This window comes from Lampetra planeri, chromosome 77 (assembly GCF_965212315.1).
Source record: "Lampetra planeri chromosome 77, kcLamPlan1.2.h2, whole genome shotgun sequence".
Taxonomy (NCBI): Eukaryota; Metazoa; Chordata; class Hyperoartia; order Petromyzontiformes; family Petromyzontidae; genus Lampetra; species Lampetra planeri.
Window position 1 is genome coordinate 1,115,993 of NC_136182.1, and position 20,019 is coordinate 1,136,011.

General features: G+C 47.3%; 1 protein-coding gene across 1 annotated transcript in view; it reads right to left on the reverse strand.

Annotated features, from left to right (window-relative positions):
* LOC144738072 (atrial natriuretic peptide receptor 1-like) overlaps positions 1-20,019 on the reverse strand; it is a 78,729-nt gene that overhangs the window by 21,681 nt on the left and 37,029 nt on the right. The window contains exons 9-16 of the mRNA XM_078620982.1: positions 17,726-17,823; positions 16,088-16,145; positions 9,910-10,093; positions 8,208-8,354; positions 6,818-6,941; positions 6,159-6,227; positions 5,073-5,331; positions 4,435-4,533 (exon numbers count right to left, since the gene is read on the reverse strand). Coding sequence (XP_078477108.1) covers positions 4,435-4,533; positions 5,073-5,331; positions 6,159-6,227; positions 6,818-6,941; positions 8,208-8,354; positions 9,910-10,093; positions 16,088-16,145; positions 17,726-17,823 — 1,038 coding nt within the window. The remainder of the gene's footprint in view (positions 1-4,434; positions 4,534-5,072; positions 5,332-6,158; positions 6,228-6,817; positions 6,942-8,207; positions 8,355-9,909; positions 10,094-16,087; positions 16,146-17,725; positions 17,824-20,019) is intronic.

Here is a 20,019-nt window from a genome sequence, read left to right on the forward strand (position 1 = left end):
ATATTATTAGAAACGAGTTTATATTGTTAATAACGAGTTTGTATTGTTAATGACGAGTTTATGTTGTTAGTAACGAGTTTATATTGTTGATAACGAGTTTATATTGTTAATGACGAGTTTATATTGTTAGTAACGAGTTTATATTGTTAATAACGAGTTTATATTGTTAGTAACGAGTTTACATTGTTAATAACGAGTTTATATTGGTAGTAACGAGTTTATATTGTTAGTAACGAGTTTATATTGTTAATAACGAGTTTATATTGTTAATGACGAGTTTATATTGTTAGTAACGAGTTTATATTGTTAGTAACGAGTTTATATTGTTAATAACGAGTTTATATTGTTAATAACCAGTTTATATTGTTAGTAACGAGTTTATATTGTTAGTAACGAGTTTATATTGTTAATACCGAGTTTATATTGTTAGTAACGAGTTTATATTGTTAATGACGAGTTTATATTGTTAGTGACGAGTTTATATTGTTAGTGACGAGTTTATATTGTTAGTGACGAGTTTATATTGTTAATGACGAGTTTATATTGTTAATGACGAGTTTGTATTGTTAATAACGAGTTTATATGGTTAGTAACGAGTTTATATTGTTAATAACGAGTTTATATTGTCAGTAACGAGTTTATATTGTTAGTGACGAGTTTATATTGTTAATAACGAGTTTATATTGTTGGTGACGAGTTTATATTGTTAGTAACGAGTTTATATTGTTAGTAACGAGTTTATATTGTTAGTAACGAGTTTATATTGTTAGTAACGAGTTTATATTGTTAGTGACGAGTTTATATTGTTAGTAACGAGTTTATATTGTTAATAACGAGTTTATATTGTTAGTGACGAGTTTATATTGTTAGTAACGAGTTTATATTGTTAATAACGAGTTTATATTGTTAATAACCAGTTTATATTGTTAGTGACGAGTTTATATTGTTATTAACGAGTTTATATTGTTAGTGACGAGTTTGTATTGTTAGTAACGAGTTTATATTGTTAATACCGAGTTTATATTGTTAATAACCAGTTTATATTGTTAGTAACGAGTTTATATTGTTAGTAACGAGTTTATATTGTTAGTAACGAGTTTATATTGTTAATAACGAGTTTATATTGTTAGTAACGAGTTTATATTGTTAATGACGAGTTTATATTGTTAGTGACGAGTTTATATTGTTAATAACGAGTTTATATTGTTAATAACCAGTTTATATTGTTAGTGACGAGTTTATATTGTTATTAACGAGTTTATATTGTTAGTGACGAGTTTGTATTGTTAGTAACGAGTTTATATTGTTAATACCGAGTTTATATTGTTAATAACCAGTTTATATTGTTAGTAACGAGTTTATATTGTTAGTAACGAGTTTATATTGTTAGTAACGAGTTTATATTGTTAATAACGAGTTTATATTGTTAGTAACGAGTTTATATTGTTAATGACGAGTTTATATTGTTAGTGACGAGTTTATATTGTTAGTGACGAGTTTATATTGTTAGTGACGAGTTTATATTGTTAGTGACGAGTTTATATTGTTAATGACGAGTTTATATTGTTAATGACGAGTTTGTATTGTTAATAACGAGTTTATAAGGTTAGTAACGAGTTTATATTGTTAATAACGAGTTTATATTGTCAGTAACGAGTTTATATTGTTAGTGACGAGTTTATATTGTTAGTAACGAGTTTATATTGTTAGTGACGAGTTTATATTGTTAGTAACGAGTTTATATTGTTAGTAACGAGTTTATATTGTTATTAACGAGTTTATATTATTAGAAACGAGTTTATATTGTTAATAACGAGTTTGTATTGTTAATGACGAGTTTATGTTGTTAGTAACGAGTTTATATTGTTGATAACGAGTTTATATTGTTAATGACGAGTTTATATTGTTAGTAACGAGTTTATATTGTTAATAACGAGTTTATATTGTTAGTAACGAGTTTACATTGTTAATAACGAGTTTATATTGGTAGTAACGAGTTTATATTGTTAGTAACGAGTTTATATTGTTAATAACGAGTTTATATTGTTAATGACGAGTTTATATTGTTAGTAACGAGTTTATATTGTTAGTAACGAGTTTATATTGTTAATAACGAGTTTATATTGTTAATAACCAGTTTATATTGTTAGTAACGAGTTTATATTGTTAGTAACGAGTTTATATTGTTAGTAACGAGTTTATATTGTTAATACCGAGTTTATATTGTTAGTAACGAGTTTATATTGTTAATGACGAGTTTATATTGTTAGTGACGAGTTTATATTGTTAGTGACGAGTTTATATTGTTAGTGACGAGTTTATATTGTTAATGACGAGTTTATATTGTTAATGACGAGTTTGTATTGTTAATAACGAGTTTATATGGTTAGTAACGAGTTTATATTGTTAATAACGAGTTTATATTGTCAGTAACGAGTTTATATTGTTAGTGACGAGTTTATATTGTTAGTAACGAGTTTATATTGTTAGTGACGAGTTTATATTGTTAGTAACGAGTTTATATTGTTAGTAACGAGTTTATATTGTTATTAACGAGTTTATATTATTAGAAACGAGTTTATATTGTTAATAACGAGTTTGTATTGTTAATGACGAGTTTATGTTGTTAGTAACGAGTTTATATTGTTGATAACGAGTTTATATTGTTAATGACGAGTTTATATTGTTAGTAACGAGTTTATATTGTTAATAACGAGTTTATATTGTTAGTAACGAGTTTACATTGTTAATAACGAGTTTATATTGGTAGTAACGAGTTTATATTGTTAGTAACGAGTTTATATTGTTAATAACGAGTTTATATTATTAATGACGAGTTTATATTGTTAGCAACGAGTTTATATTGTTAGTAACGAGTTTATATTGTTAGTAACGAGTTTATATTGTTAGTAACGAGTTTATATTGTTAGTAACGAGTTTATATTGTTAGTAACGAGTTTATATTGTTAGTAACGAGTTTATATTGTTAGTAACGAGTTTATATTGTTAGTAACGAGTTTATATTGTTAATAACGAGTTTATATTGTTAGTAACGAGTTTATATTTTAGTGACGAGTTTATATTGTTAATAACGAGTTTATATTGTTAGTAACGTGGGTGGGTGAGTGGGTGGGTGAGTGGGGTGGGTGAGTGGGTGGGGGGGAGTGGGGCGGGGGGGAGTGGGGCGGGGTGACTGAGTGAGTGAGTGAGTGACTGAGTGAGTGACTGAGTGACTGAGTGACTGAGTGAGTGTCTGAGTGAGTGACTGAGTGAGTAACTGAGTGAGTAACTGAGTGAGTGACTGACTGAGTGAGTGACTGACTGAGTGAGTGACTGAGTGACTGAGTGAGTGACTTAGTGAGTGACTGAGTGACTGACTGAGTGACTGAGTGAGTGACTGAGTGAGTGACTGAGTGAGTAACTGAGTGAGTGACTGAGTGAGTGACTGACTGAGTGAGTGACTGACTGAGTGACTGAGTGAGTAACTGAGTGACTGAGTGAGTGACTGAGTGAGTGACTGAGTGAGTGACTGAGTGACTGAGTGACTGACTGAGTGAATGACTGAGTGAGTGACTGAGTGACTGAGTGAGTGACTGACTGAGTGAGTGACTGAAAGAGTGACTGAGTGAGTGACTGAGTGACTGAGTGAGTGAGTGACTGAGTGAGTGACTGAGTCAGTGAGTGACTGAGTGAGTGACTGAGTGAGTGGCTGAGTGAATGACTGAGTGACTGAGTGAGTGACTGAGTGAGTGAGTGAGTGACTGAGTGAGTGAGTGACTGACTGACTGACTGAGTGAGTGAGTGAGTGAGTGACTGAGTGAGTGAGTGACTGAGTGAGTGACTGAGTGACTGAGTGAGTGACTGAGTGAGTGAGTGACTGAGTGAGTGACTGAGTGACTGAGTGAGTGAGTGACTGACTTACTGAGTGAGTGACTGAGTGAGTGAGTGACTGAGTGAGTGAGTGAGTGAGTGACTGAGTGAGTGAGTGACTGAGTGAGTGACTGAGTGACTGACTGAGTGAGTGACTGAGTGAGTGAGTGACTGACTGAGTGAGTGAGTGACTGAGTGAGTGAGTGACTGAGTGAGTGAGCGACTGAGTGAGTGAGTGACTGAGTCAGTGAGTGACTGAGTGAGTGACTGAGTGAATGACTGAGTGACTGAGTGAGTGACTGAGTGAGTGAGTGAGTGACTGAGTGAGTGAGTGACTGACTGACTGAGTGAGTGAGTGAGTGACTGAGTGAGTGAGTGAGTGAGTGACTGAGTGAGTGACTGAGTGAGTGACTGAGTGAGTGACTGAGTGAGTGAGTGACTGAGTGAGTGACTGAGTGAGTGACTGATTGAGTGACTGAGTGACTGAGTGAGTGGCTGAGTGACTGGGTGAGTGACTGAGTGAGTGACTGAGTGAGTGACTGAGTGAGTGTTCCACTCTCTCACCTTCTCCATGTGACTCCATTCGAGCGGCGATGTTCACCGTGTTACCGAACAGGCAGTAGCGCGGCATCTTGAGACCAACCACTCCTGCACACACGGGGCCTGCAACACCATCAACACCACTATCAACATCATCATCAACATCATCACCACCATCATCATCACCACCACCACCATCACCACCATCACCACCATCATCATCACCATCATCATCACCACCATCACCACCATCATCATCACCACCATGACCATCATCATCACCATCATCACCACCACCACCGCCATCACCACCACCATCACCACAATCATCATCATCACCATCACCCCCCCACCCACACTCACACCCACACACACACCAACACACACACCCACACACCCACACACACACCCACACCCACACACACACACCCACACACATCCACACACACACACACCCACACACTCACACACACACACACCCACACACACCCAGCCACAACCCCACATACACACACACACCCACACACACACACACCCACACACACCCAGCCACAACCCCCCACACACACACACCCACACACACACACACACACACACCCACTCACCCACCCACCCACACCCCCATCCCTCCACCCACCCCCACACCCACCCACCCTCCCTACCTGTGTGTATTCCTGCCCGCAGTTGGAGTCTCTGCCCAGGCCGGTGTGGAATCCCCAACACCCTCACTCTGGCCTGGAGTGCCAAGGCTGCTCTGGCGAGCGAGCAGTGCTGCTGGTGCTGACTCTGGCTGCTGCTGCTGCTGCTGCTTGTGCTGCTTGTGCTGCTACTTGTGCTTCTACTTGTGCTGGGACTCCTGCTGGTATCGTCAGGTGCCAGCAGACCTGATGCCAGCATGTAGGCGTCGCCAATAGTCTCCACCTACAGGTAGCAGCAACCACAGAGGTGCCTTGAGACCCATACAAACCCACATAGACCCACAGAGACCCACACTCACATAGACCCACAGAGACACCCACAGAGACCCACAGAGACCCAGAGACTCACAGAGACCCACAGAGACCCACGAGACCCACAGAGACCCACAGAGACCCACAGAGACTCAAACACACAGACACACTCACACAGCCACACAGACACACACACAGACCCACACAGACCCACACACACAGACACACACACAGACACACACACAGACACATACACACGCAGACAGACACACACAGACACACACACAGACACACACAGACACACACACACAGACACACACACAGATACACACACAGACACATACACAGACACATACACACACAGACACACACAGACACACACAGACACACACACACAGACATACACAGACACACACACATACACACAGACACACACAGACACACACACACAGACACACACAAATACACACAGAGACACACACAGTCACACAGAGACACACACAGTCACAGACACACACACAAACACACACAGACAGAGACACACACAGTCACACACAGTCACACAGAGACACACACAGACACACACACACACAGACAAATACACACAGACACACACACACAGACAGATACACACAGACACACACAGACACACACAGTCACACAGAGACACACAGTCACAGACACACAGACAGATACACACAGACACACACAGACACACACACAGACAGACACACACACAGACAGACACACAGACACACACAGACACACAGACACACACACACAGACAGCAGCCACTACCTTGTAGACATCGAAGCTGTCAATGACTTCGTCGAAACATGAGTAGAGCTCGTTCAGCAGAGCCACTACCTGCACACAAGAACAAACAAGTTGGCACAGTAGGGGGCACAGGTGGTGCATCAGCCATTCATCTCGGTAATCTCGGTCAGTCGGCCCGTGGCACCTGTTGGGTCTGCCCCGTGACCTCCTGCCAGCGGGCGTTCGACACTTCACGTGGCCTCAAGGTGCACTTGGCCTGGCACAAGCGTCGTGGTGACGTCACCGCCACTTAGTGGCGAATGGTGGTTGTTGTTGTTGTTATGTGTGTGTGTGTGTCTGTGTGTGTCTGTGTGTGTGTGTCTGTGTGTGTGTGTCTCTGTGTGTGTGTCTCTGTGTGTGTTTCTGTATGTCTGTGTGTGTGTCTGTGTGTGTGTCTGTGTGTCTGTGTGTCTGTGTGTCTGTGTGTCTGTGTGTCTGTGTGTGTGTGTCTGTGTGTGTGTCTGTGTGTGTGTCTGTGTGTGTGTCTGTGTGTGTGTCTGTGTGTGTGTCTGTGTGTCTGTGTGTGTGTGTGTCTGTGTGTCTGTCTGTGTGTCTGTGTGTGTGTGTATGTGTGTCTGTGTGTGTGTCTGTGTGTCTGTGTGTTTGTGCGTGTGTCTGTGTGTCTGTGTGTCTCAAGGCACCTGCATGGGAGTGCTCTCAGCAGACAGAGCTGTGAAGCCGACGATGTCGCTCAGGTAGACTGAGACGGAGTGGAACGCCTCCGCCACCACGCTCTGTCCCCTCTTCAGCTGCTCAGCCACAGTGCTGCAACGACACGCAACTCAATGCAACTCACTGCAACTCACTGCAATGCAACTCAATGCAACTCACTGCAAATGAATGCAACGCAATTCAGCTCTATGGAACTTAATGCAACTCAACTCAATGCAACTCAACTCAACGCAACTCTATGGCACAACATACACAGACATACATTAAACTACACACTACACTACACTCAACAAACCACACTATACACTACACTACACACTATACACTACACTACACACAGATACACACTACACTATACACTACACTACACACGATAAACTACACTACACACAGATACACACTACACTATACACTACACATACTACACTACACACAGATACACACTACACTATACACTACACTACACACTACACTATACACTACACTATACACTACACTACACGCAACACTATTCACTACACTACTATACACTACACTACTATACACTACACTACTACACACTACACTATACACGACACTATACACTACACTACACACTACACTATACACTACACTACTATACACTACACTACTATACACTACACTACACACTACACTATTCACTACACTATCCACTACACTACCCTATACACTACACTATACACTACACTATACACTACACACTACACTATACACTACATTACACACTACACTATACACTACACTATACACTACACACTGCACTATACATTACACTATACACTACATTATACTACCCACTACACTACACTATACACTACACTACACACTACACTACACTACACAGTACACTATACACTACACTATACACTACACTATATACTACACTACCCACTACACTACCCACTACACTACCCACTACACTACCCACTACACTACATACTACATACTACCCACTACACTACCCACTACACACTACACTACACACTACACTACACTACCCACTACATTACCCATTACACTACACACTACACTACACACTACACTACACTACCCACTACACTACACTACCCACTACACTACACTACACACCCCACTACACTACACTATACACTACACTACACACTACACTATATACTACACTATACACTACACTACCCACTACACTACCCACTACACTACCCACTACACTACACACTACACTACACACTACACTACCCACTACACTACACTAACCACTACACTACCCTCTACACTATACACTACACTACACTATACACTACACTATACACTACACTACCCACTACACTACACTATACACTACGTAGTGACGCGGCCCACCGGGGCAGGATCTGGTAGACGATGTTCTCGGCCCGGGCCCGTTCTTCCAGGTAGTCCGCTGTGCGCTCCTCCACCAGCTGCTCAAGAGTGGCGGTGTACTGAGTCATGCGGCACAGCAGCTGGTCAAGCAGGTTGGAGGTCTGTCCGCTGTGGTGGTGAGAGATGGGTGAGTTAGTGGGTGAGTTAGTGGGTGAGTTAGTGGGTGAGTGAGTTAGTGGGTGAGTGAGTTAGTGAGTGAGATAGTGAGTGAGTGAGTTAGTGAGTGAGTTAGTGGGTGAGTGAGTTAGTGGGTGAGTTAGTGGGTGAGTTAGTGAGTGAGTGAGTTAGTGGGTGAGTGAGTTAGTGGGTGAGTTAGTGGGTGAGTTAGTGAGTGAGTGAGTGGGTGAGTGGGTGAGTTAGTGAGTGAGTGAGTGAGTTAGTGGGTGAGTGAGTTAGTGGGTGAGTTAGTGGGTGAGTTAGTGAGTGAGTGAGTTAGTGAGTGAGTTAGTGGGTGAGTGAGTTAGTGGGTGAGTTAGTGGGTGAGTTAGTGAGTGAGTGAGTGAGTGGGTGAGTGGGTGAGTTAGTGAGTGAGTGAGTGGGTGAGTGGGTGAGTGAGTGAGTTAGTGAGTGAGTGGGTGAGTGAGTTGGTGAGTGAGTTGGTGAGTGAGTTAGTGAGTTAATAAGTGAGTGAGTTAGTGAGTGAGTGAGTGAGTGAGTGGCGGTGTACTGAGTCATGCGGCACAGCAGCTGGTCAAGCAAGTTAGAGGTCTGTCCGCTGTGGTGGTGAGATATGGGTGAGTTAGTGGGTGAGTGAGTGGGTGAGTTAGTGGGTGAGGGAGTTAGTAAGTGAGATAGTGAGTGAGTTAGTGGGTGAGTGAGTGGGTGAGTGAGTGGGTGAGTGAGTGAGTTAGTGAGTGAGTTAGTGAGTGAGTGAGTTAGTGAGTGAGTGAGTGAGTAAGTGGGTGAGTGAGTGGATGAATTAGTGAGTGAGTGAGTTAGTGGGTGGGTGAGAGAGATGGTGAGTTAGTGAGTGAGTTAGTGGGTTAGTTAGTGAGTTAGTGAGTGAGTTAGTGAGTGAGTTAGTGAGTGAGTGAGTGAGTGGTGGTGTACTGAGTCATGCGGCACAGCAGCTGGTCAAGCAGGTTGGAGGCCTGCCCGCTGTGGTGGTGAGAGATGGGTGAGTTAGTGGGTGAGTTAGTGGGTGAGTGAGTGAGTGTCTGGGTGAGTGAGTGAGTGGCTGAGTGAGTGAGTGTCTGGGTGAGTGAGTGGCTGAGTGAGTGTCTAAGTGAGTGGCTGTGTGAGTGACTGAGTGGCTGAGTGACTGATTGGCTGAGTGAGTGGCTGAGTGGGTGAGTGGCTGTGTGAGTGAGTGAGTGAGTGAGTGACTGGGTGGCTGACTGAGTGAGTGACTGAGTGACTGAGTGACTGAGTGCCTGAGTGGGTGAGTGAGTGGCTGAGTGGGTGAGTGAGTGGCTGAGTGAGTGGCTGTGTGAGTGAGTGGCTGAGTGAGTGACTGAGTGAGTGGCTGAGTGAGTGAGTGGCTGAGTGGCTGAGTGACTGAGTGGCTGAGTGAGTGACTGAGTGAGTGAGTGGCTGGGTGAGTGGCTGTGTGAGTGAGTGGCTGAGTGACTGAGTGGCTGAGTGACTGAGTGAGTAAGTGGCTGGGTGAGTGGCTGAGTGGCTGAGTGACTGAGTGAGTGAGTGGCTGGTTGACTGCACGCGCCTGTTGAGTCTGTGCATGGCCTGGCGGATGGCACTGAAGTCCGGCCGCAGCTCCGGCTTCTCGTCCCAGCAGCGAGCGGCGAGGCGAGCGAGCTCAGGCAGAGGGTCAGCGCCAGACACGACGGGGTCAAGAGAAGGGCGCAGTGGAGGCTGGCGACCTTCCCTCTGCACCTCCAGCACCACCTCTGTGCATGTGGCAGAGATCACGCACTCAGGCACTCACTCAGCCACTCACTCAGTCACTCACTCAGTCACTCATTCACTCACTCAGCCACTCACTCATGCACTCAGTCACTCACTCACTCAGACACTCAGTCACTCACTCAGCCACTCACTCGCCCAGCCATTCACTCACCCAGCCATTCACTCACTCAGCCACTCACTCAGCCACTCACTCACTCAGTCACTCAGACACTCACTCACTCACTCAGACACTCACTCACTCAGCCACTCAGTCAGCTACTTACTCACTTAGACCCTCACTCACTCAGACACTCACTCACTCAGACACTCAGTCACTCACTCAGCCACTCACTCACTCAGACACTCAGTCACTCACTCAGCCACTCAGTCACTCACTCAGCCACTCACTCAGCCACTCACTCAGCCACTCACTCAGCCACTCACTCAGACACTCACTCAGTTACTCAGACACTCACTCAGACACTCAGTCACTCACTCAGCCACTCACTCACCCAGCCATTCACTCACCCAGCCATTCACTCACTCAGCCACTCACTCACTCAGTCACTCAGACACTCACTCACTCACTCAGACACTCACTCACTCAGCCACTCAGTCAGCTACTTACTCACTTAGACCCTCACTCACTCAAACACTCACTCACTCAGAAACTCAGTCACTTACTCAGCCACTCACTCACTCAAAAACTCAGTCACTCACTCAGCCACTCACTCAGCCACTCACTCAGCCACTCACTCAGTTACTCACTCAGCCACTCACTCAGTTACTCAAACACTCAGTCACTCAGACACTCACTCACTCACTCACACACTCAGACACTCACTCACCCAGCCATTCACTCACCCAGCCATTCACTCACTCAGCCACTTACTCAGCCACTCACTCACTCACTCACTCAGACACTCACTCACTCAGACACTCAGTCACTCACTCAGCCACTCAGCCACTCACTCAGCCACTCACTCAGCCACTCACTCAGCCACTCACTCAGACACTCACTCAGTTACTCAGACACTCACTCAGACACTCAGTCACTCACTCAGCCACTCACTCACCCAGCCATTCACTCACCCAGCCATTCACTCACTCAGCCACTCACTCAGCCACTCACTCACTCAGTCACTCAGACACTCACTCACTCACTCAGACACTCACTCACTCAGCCACTCAGTCAGCTACTTACTCACTTAGACCCTCACTCACTCAGACACTCACTCACTCAGAAACTCAGTCACTTACTCAGCCACTCACTCACTCAAAAACTCAGTCACTCACTCAGCCACTCACTCAGCCACTCACTCAGCCACTCACTCAGTTACTCACTCAGCCACTCACTCAGTTACTCACTCAGCCACTCACTCAGTTACTCAAACACTCAGTCACTCAGACACTCACTCACTCACTCACACACTCAAGACACTCACTCACCCAGCCATTCACTCACCCAGCCATTCACTCACTCAGCCACTTACTCAGCCACTTACTCACTCACTCACTCAGACACTCACTCACTCAGACACTCACTCACTCAGCCACTCAGTCAGCTACTTACTCACTTAGACCCTCACTCACTCAGACACTCACTCACTCACTCAGCCACTCACTCACTCAGAAACTCAGTCACTTACTCAGCCACTCACTCACTCAAAAACTCAGTCACTCACTCAGCCACTCACTCACTCAGTCACTCACTCAGCCACTCACTCAGTTACTCACTCAGCCACTCACTCACTTACTCAGACACTCAGTCACTCAGACACTCACTCACTCACTCACACACTCAGACACTCACTCACCCAGCCATTCACTCACCCAGCCATTCACTCACTCAGCCACTCACCCACTCACTCAGACACTCACTCACTCACTCAGACACTCACTCACTCAGACACTCAGTCAGCCACTCATTCGCTCACTCAGACACTCACTCAGCCACCGACTCACTCAGCCACTCACTCAGCCACTGATTCACTCATACACTCACTCAGACACTCACTAAGACACTCACTCAGCCACTCACCCACTCACTCAGCCACTCACTCACTCAGACACTCACTTACTCACACACTCACTCAAACACTCACTCACCCAGCCACTCACTCACTCAGCCACTCACTCAGCCACCAACTCACTCAGCCACTCACTCAGCCATTTACTCAGCTACTCACTCAGCCACTCACTAAATAGGCGCTGCTTTCTAGCCCCAACAGTCTGTAACAGGATGTGTGTCTGTGTGTGTCTGTGTGTCTATGTGACTGTGTGTGTGTCTGTGTGCGTGTGTGTCGTGGGCAGTGCTGTGGGGGGAGGGCCAATGCCCATTGGCCTCTCCCCTCATGGCGTCTGTGACCACCACAGTGGCTAAACGGGGGCTCTGGACGGGTGCGAGGGGCTGGTAACCCCTCCACCTTCAATTAACCACCACTAAACTACGAATTAAACATAAACCTGTAATTAATAAGCTTGTGCCGGAGGCCCCGGGGGGTCAGGCTTTAATGACGTCTCCTGGCCAAACCCCATTTGGCGGAGCCAGGAGATTGAATTTTAACCCTCGGGGCTCCTCCAGAAACAACGAAAAACCATTGCGGATGGCCACGTGGAATGTTCGAACGCTCACTGCGGAGGAGAGGCTGCCACTCCTCTGTCGGGAGCTGGACCGGTACCGCCTGGATCTCTGTGGCATTCAGGAGGTCCGGTGGACCGGTTCTGGCTCCTGCCACCATGAGGGGTGGACAGTCCTCTACTCGGGGCAGGAGACTGCCAAACAACAGGGTGTGGCTCTTCTTCTGAACAAAAGAATGAAGGGGGCGTGGGAGCGTGGCGGTGAGGTGTGGGAAGCTGTAAGCCCCAGGATACTTTGGGCTCGCCTTTCCATCAACCAGAGGCGAGGAGTGGTGGTCGTGGTTACTTATGCCCCCACCGAAGACGAACATCCGTGGAGGGATGCAGGCAAAGCCGATGAGTCGGACGCTTTCTATGACCTCCTGTCACAGGTGCTGGCTAAAGTGGCCACTCGGGACAGAGTCATCTTGTTGGGTGACTTCAATGCCCGAGTTGGTCATGATGCTGGCACCTGGTCTGGAGTGATTGGAAGGCATGGGCCAGATCAGCTCAATAATAACGGTAGGAGGCTGCTAGATTTTTGTGTAATTACCAACACGCTCTTCCGGCATCGGCGCATCCACACAACATCATGGATGCATGCCGGGTCCAAGCAAGAACATCTGCTGGACTACGTAGTGACGGACCAGCGGATGCGAGCCCATGTCCTTGACACCAGGACCTACCGTGGAGCTGATCTGCCCTCTGACCATCGACTAGTCATCTGTAAGATGCGCCTGCCATTCTTCCACTCCGGTGGTGGGTGTACACCCAGGATCCCATTCCAACCAAAAGTGGCCTGGTCTAAGTTAGCTGATGAAAGTTGCAAGCGAGAATTTCATCATCGCTTGCAGCTGGGGTTGGCATCGTCCCCCACTCCACCTGATGTCGAGGGTAAATGGGCGAGGTTTAAGACTGTGACTCATGCAGCTGCAATGGCTGCTTTGGGTACGCGGTCCAGACCTCCCCGGGAACCCTGGCTGACGGAGGAGGTGTTCAGGTTAATTGAGAAAAAGCGACAGGCCCACTCTCATCGCCTACAGCATCCCACGTCAGAGAATGAGGAGGTTTACCGCAGTCTTCGCTCGGAGGTTCGGAGAGCCGTGAGGCGCTGTAAGGATGGGTGGTGGTCGCGGGTTGCTGAGGAGATGGAGTCTGCCTCAGTAGCCCGCGATCACAAATCACTATTTAACTCCATCAAAAAAGTAACCTGTAGCGCCACACCTATTACCATCATTAGAGGAAAAAACGGTGATCCAATCTCCGACCCCCAGGAACAGGTTTGCAGATTTGCTGAGCATTTCTGTGAGGTCCTGGGGGAGGGAAAATCTCTCAGCCAGGAAAACATCATGGCACAAAGTGGGGATAACCCTGCTGAGGCTGCGGTGCCTCAAATATTGGAAGAGGTCACCCCCTGTGAGTGGCTGGCTGAGGCACCGGCTGTTGAGGAAGTACTGAGGGCAATCCGGAGTCTGAGACCAGGGAAGGCACCGGGCAGAGATGATCTCCCAGGCGAAATGCTGAGGGAGGGTGGCGTTTGTGCACAGACTGCCCTATATGACATCATAACAACAGTCTGGACCACTGGACGGGTTCCGCAGGACTGGAAGGATGCCCTGGTGGTCCCCCTCTTTAAGAAGGGGGACCGTACCGACTGTAACAACTACAGGGGCATCTCACTCCTCAGTGTGCCGGGTAAGGTCCTGGCAAGGATTATTCAACATCGCCTTGCTAGGCATGCTGAGGAGAGGCTTGCGGAGCCCCAATGTGGTTTCAGGAAAGGGCGGTCCTGCACAGATGCCATATTTTCTGTCCGTCTGCTACAGCAGAGGTGTAGGGAATTCCAAAAAGACCTACATCTCTGCTTTATTGACCTGGTCAAGGCCTATGATACCATCAGTAGGACTGGGCTCTGGGTTGTTCTTCGTGCTTTCGGAGTCCCTGACCCTCTGCTCACGATCATTAAGGACCTTCATGATGGTGAGCGGGCCCGGGTAAAACTACGTGGCCGGGAGTCGGAGCCTTTCCCTGTACACCTTGGGGTGCGACAGGGATGTCCTCTGGCTCCCACATTATTTAACATCTATTTCGACTGCGTGGTTCGTGAAGCCTTCAATAGCTGTACCGGGGGAATTACCATTTGGTACAGATATAATGGGAGGCTGATCGACGCCCGGGTGCGATCAAGGGATGGCTCCCTATGTATGCCGATGATTTGGTAATAGCTGCTCATTCAGAAGAGGAGTTGGAGACGCTGCTGCTGAGACTGGAGTGTGCCACTAAGAGGTGGGGCCTTACCATCAGCCCCACCAAAACTAAGCACCTGCCTGGGTATTTTGTACCATCGGGCACTCCGCCCCCACAACTCCCAATCGGTGATGGGGCAGTTGTGGAGAGAGTAGAGAGTTTCCCATACCTGGGCAGTGTGCTCATGACCGGCTCCAGTTTATCAGCAGAGGTCTCACTCCGAATCAGTCGAGCGGCAATATCTTTTCATCGGTTGCGTAACGCTGTGTGGAAGCTACCTGGTCTGTCGCTCCGCACGAAGCTTCAGGTCTTCTCGGCCACGGTCATTCCCTCCCTTCTCTACGCTTGCGAAACGTGGACCCCCCTAGTGGAGCGTCTTCGCCGGTTGGAAACATTTAGGCTGGCCTGCCTACGATCCATCTTGGGTTTAACCAGGCTGGATTGTGTGAGGAGCTCACAAGTCCTTGAAAGATCTGGGCAAAGTCCCATCAGTGAGCTCCTCCGGCAGGCAAGGCTGCGTTGGCTGGGTCATGTAGCCCGCATGCCCAGCCACCGCATGCCTAAACAGCTTTTGTTCGGCCGGTTCGAGGGGGCTAAACGGGCGCGGCACGGGCTAGAGAAGAGATGGAGTGATGTGGTACAAGAGGACGTGGAGCTGAGTGGACTTGCCGATGACTGGTACCAGCGGTATCAAGATCGGCCTCTGTGGAGGAGGCTCATGAAGGACGCTACTGGTCAGTTGGAGGCAGTCGCCCTCCAACAATAACGGAGGGCGGAGGAGCGACGCTCACAACAACGAGCGGAGCGCCGGGTGGCTAAAGCACAGCAAGTTGGCACAGTAGGGGGCACAGGTGGTGCATAAGCCAGTCGTCTCAGTCATCTCAGTCAGTCGACCCGTGGCACCTGCTGGGTCTGCCCCGTGACCTGCCAGCGGGCGTTCGACACTTCACGTGGTAGCCTCAAGGTGCACATGGCCTGGCACAAGCGTCGTGGTGATGTCACCGCCACTTAGTGGCGAATGGCGGTTGTTGTTGTTGTGTGTGTGTGTGTTGCAACTCGCTACCACTAACACCACTTGCCCCCTATCGCCTGCTGGAGGCTATACGGGGGACCTTTGTCTGCTCTTTAACCTTTGGGGCTCAGCTGCTGCCCTTGCAGGTAGAAGGGTCCCTGCCGGAGAGCGACTTCCTGTGACACAGACACAGACACACACACAGACACACACACAGACACACACACAGACACACACTCAGACACAGATACACACACAGACACACAGACACACACAGACACACACAGACACAGACACACACACACAGACACACAGACACACAGACAGACACACAGACACACACACAGACACACACAGACACACACACACAGACACACACACACACAGACACACACACAGACACACACACATGTAGGCTCGCCCGTAGAGACCCGCGGAGACCCATGGAGTATTCACAGAGACCCAAAGAGACCAAAATAGATGCATAGAGACCCGTAGAGACCCACCCAGACCCACAGAGACCTACAGAAACCCACAGAGACCCACAGAGACCTACAGAGACCCACAGAAACCCACAGAGACCCACAGAAACCTACATAGACCCACAGAAACCCACAGAGACCTACAGAGACCTACAGAGACCTACAAAGACCCTCAGAGACCCACAGAGACCCACAGAGACCCCCTGTAGATGTCTCCTCGCTGGGTGATAGTGATGACGGTGATGATGGTGGTGATGATGGTGATGGTGATGATGATGGTGATGATGGTGATGGTGGTGATGGTGGTGATGGTGGTTGATGATGATGGTGGTGATGGTGGTGATGGTAGTGATGGTGGTGATGGTGGTGATGGTGATCATGGTGGTGATGGTGGTGGTCGTGATGATGATGGTGATGATGGTGATGATGGTGATGATGGTGATGATGGTGGTAATAATGATGGTGATGATGATGGTGGTGATGGTGGTGATGGTGATGGTGGTGATGGTGGCGATGGTGATGATGGTGATGATGATGATGGTTATGATGGTGATGATGATGGTGATGGTGGTGATGGTGATCATGGTGGTGATGGTGGTGGTCGTGATGATGATGGTGATGATGGTGATGATGGTGATGATGGTGATGGTGGTAATAATGATGACGGTGATGATGGTGGTGATGATGGTGATGGTGATGATGATGGTGATGATGGTGATGGTGGTGATGGTGGTGATGGTGGTTGATGATGATGGTGGTGATGGTGGTGATGGTAGTGATGGTGGTGATGGTGGTGATGGTGATCATGGTGGTGATGGTGGTGGTCGTGATGATGATGGTGATGATGGTGATGATGGTGATGATGGTGATGGTGGTAATAATGATGACGGTGATGATGGTGGTGATGATGGTGATGGTGATGATGATGGTGATGATGGTGATGGTGGTGATGGTGGTGATGGTGGTTGATGATGATGGTGGTGATGATGGTGATGATGATGATGGTTATGATGGTGATGATGATGGTGATGATGGTGATGATGGTGATGATGATGATGGTGATGATGGTGATGATGGTGATAATGATGGTGATGATGGTGATGATGGTGGTGATGGTGATGGTGGTGATGGTGGTGATGATGGTTATGATAGTGATGATGGTGATGATGGTGGTGATGGTGATGCTGGTGGTGGTGATGATGATGGTGATGATGGTGGTGATGATGGTGATGATGGTGATGATGGTGGTGGTGATGATGTTGATGTGACGTCACCTGTGTGATGATGCCGAAGCTGTAGACGTCTCCCCGCTGGGTGCCTTGCGGTGGAGGCCGCTCGGAGCGCAGCAACTCGGGGGCTGTCCACAGCCACTCTGAGACACACACACACATACACACATACACACAGACACACACACACAGACACACACACACACAGACACACACACAGACACACACACACAAACATACACTCAGACACACACACACAGACACACACACACAAACATACACACAGACACACACACACAGACATACACACACAGACACACACACAGACACACACAGAGACACACACAGACACACACACACACACAGACACACACACACACAGACACACACACACAGACACACACACAAAGACACACACACACAGACACACACACAGAGACACACAGACACACACAGACACACACACACACACAGACAGACACACACACAGAGACACACACAGACACACACAGACACACACACACAGACACACACAGACACACACACACAGACCCACACAGCACACACACACACAGACACACACAGCACACACACACACAGACACACACACAGACACACACACAGACACACACACAGACACACACACAGACACATACACACACAGACACACACACACAGACACACAGACAAACAGAGACACACACACACACAGACGCACACACATAGAGACACACAGAGAGATCAGTTTATGTCTCTCTGTAGTAAGTGAACAGCGTCTCTCTGCTTTCATAGCTTTATTTTGGTGATTTCGAAAAGTGTATTGGTTTGGCCATGTTTGTTTGTTGTAGTACAGAGTTAGACTTGTAATAAAGGACTCTTTCACTGTGTCTGTCTCCATTGTCCTTTAATTGGGTTCTTACAACTTTGCCCCACACGGTCCTCGCTCAGAGCCTTCTCCACCTCCCGCTTGGCAGCTTGGCAGCTGCCGTCGCTCACGTAGCCTTTTCTCCTCGCTCCCGATGCAGCTCCGCTGCTGGCTTTTCCTCTCAGCCTCTCCGCCTTTATGCAGTCTCTCAGCTGCTCTCTCTGCAGCCCCACCGCTGCTCCCCGTCTCCTCCGTGCCCGGACACCGCTGGCCAACGGTGCCGAGTCCCGTCCGGTGGCGATCACGCCACTTTCCACCTCCTGCCCTGCGTGGCCTCCTCCCGTCTTTATTCTTACACTCTCTCCCCGTCTCTTCCGGTTCCCGCCCTTAAGAGCTTTCCCTTCTCACCCACGTGACCTAACTCCTCCCCCCGTTACGTCATATCCGCGAGGCCATTTACGCCCGCATTACAGACTGATGGCCTTAATCTAAGTTGTCTTGTGGTTGTTGTTGTTGTTGTTTGACTTGCATCCCACTGGGATTTTTGCAGACAGCGTTGGTGTGCGGTGTTTTTTCTGCAATATTTTGCTGACTTTTCTTGGATTTTCTGTTTGCACTTAGTCACATATTCACTTTAAGATGTTTTTTGTTCATGTTTTTGTTTTTTGTTTGTTGCGGTTGCACCCGATTCAAGAGCCGAATGGCTCACAGGGCTATACCTAATACATGAACTTGAAGTGAACAGTGAATGAACAGTGAGTGAACAGTAAGTGAACAGGGAGTGAACATTTCGATTTAAAGCTTTCGTGACTGCAGGGATTCATCTTCTTGGTTCTTTCGGTAAAGTCACGTAGAAGGGAAGTAATAAAATAATAAAAATAAAACATAATAAAACAATTCTCACGACGTTTCGGCCACAACGCAAGCAGCCGTCCTCAGGCGAAGAATGAGAACATTATCAAGCTAGGAGCTTATATAGGTGTAGCGAGGAGGAGCGCCTTAACAAAAGAATGTGCATATGAAGAGGAATTTAGCATACCAATGGGCAATGCGTAGGAGGTGGGCGGAGGGGTTTCAAAGTCCCATTATGCCCATGCATTATGCAGGATCAACAGCACCACGGGGGGGCGCAAGGAACAGCGTTAATAAAGGGAAGGAATGTTAATGATATGTAGCTGCATTTAACAAACAACCACGTAGAAAACCAAAGTAAAAACTACATAAAAAACTAAAATATAAACTGATACTTACTATACTCTACAATAAGCTGAGTTACTAACAACAAATAATACATTACAATTCTACGTCGTAAGAAGTATATAATATACTTCCATCTAAACTTTATTCTCTTAGCATATACAGTACTATATACTGCCATAGATAAACCCAACATTAAATTATATACTGTATTGCTGTAAACCACCCTATACTTTATACATTTTAATATAACACTATGTATTATTCAACTCACCCT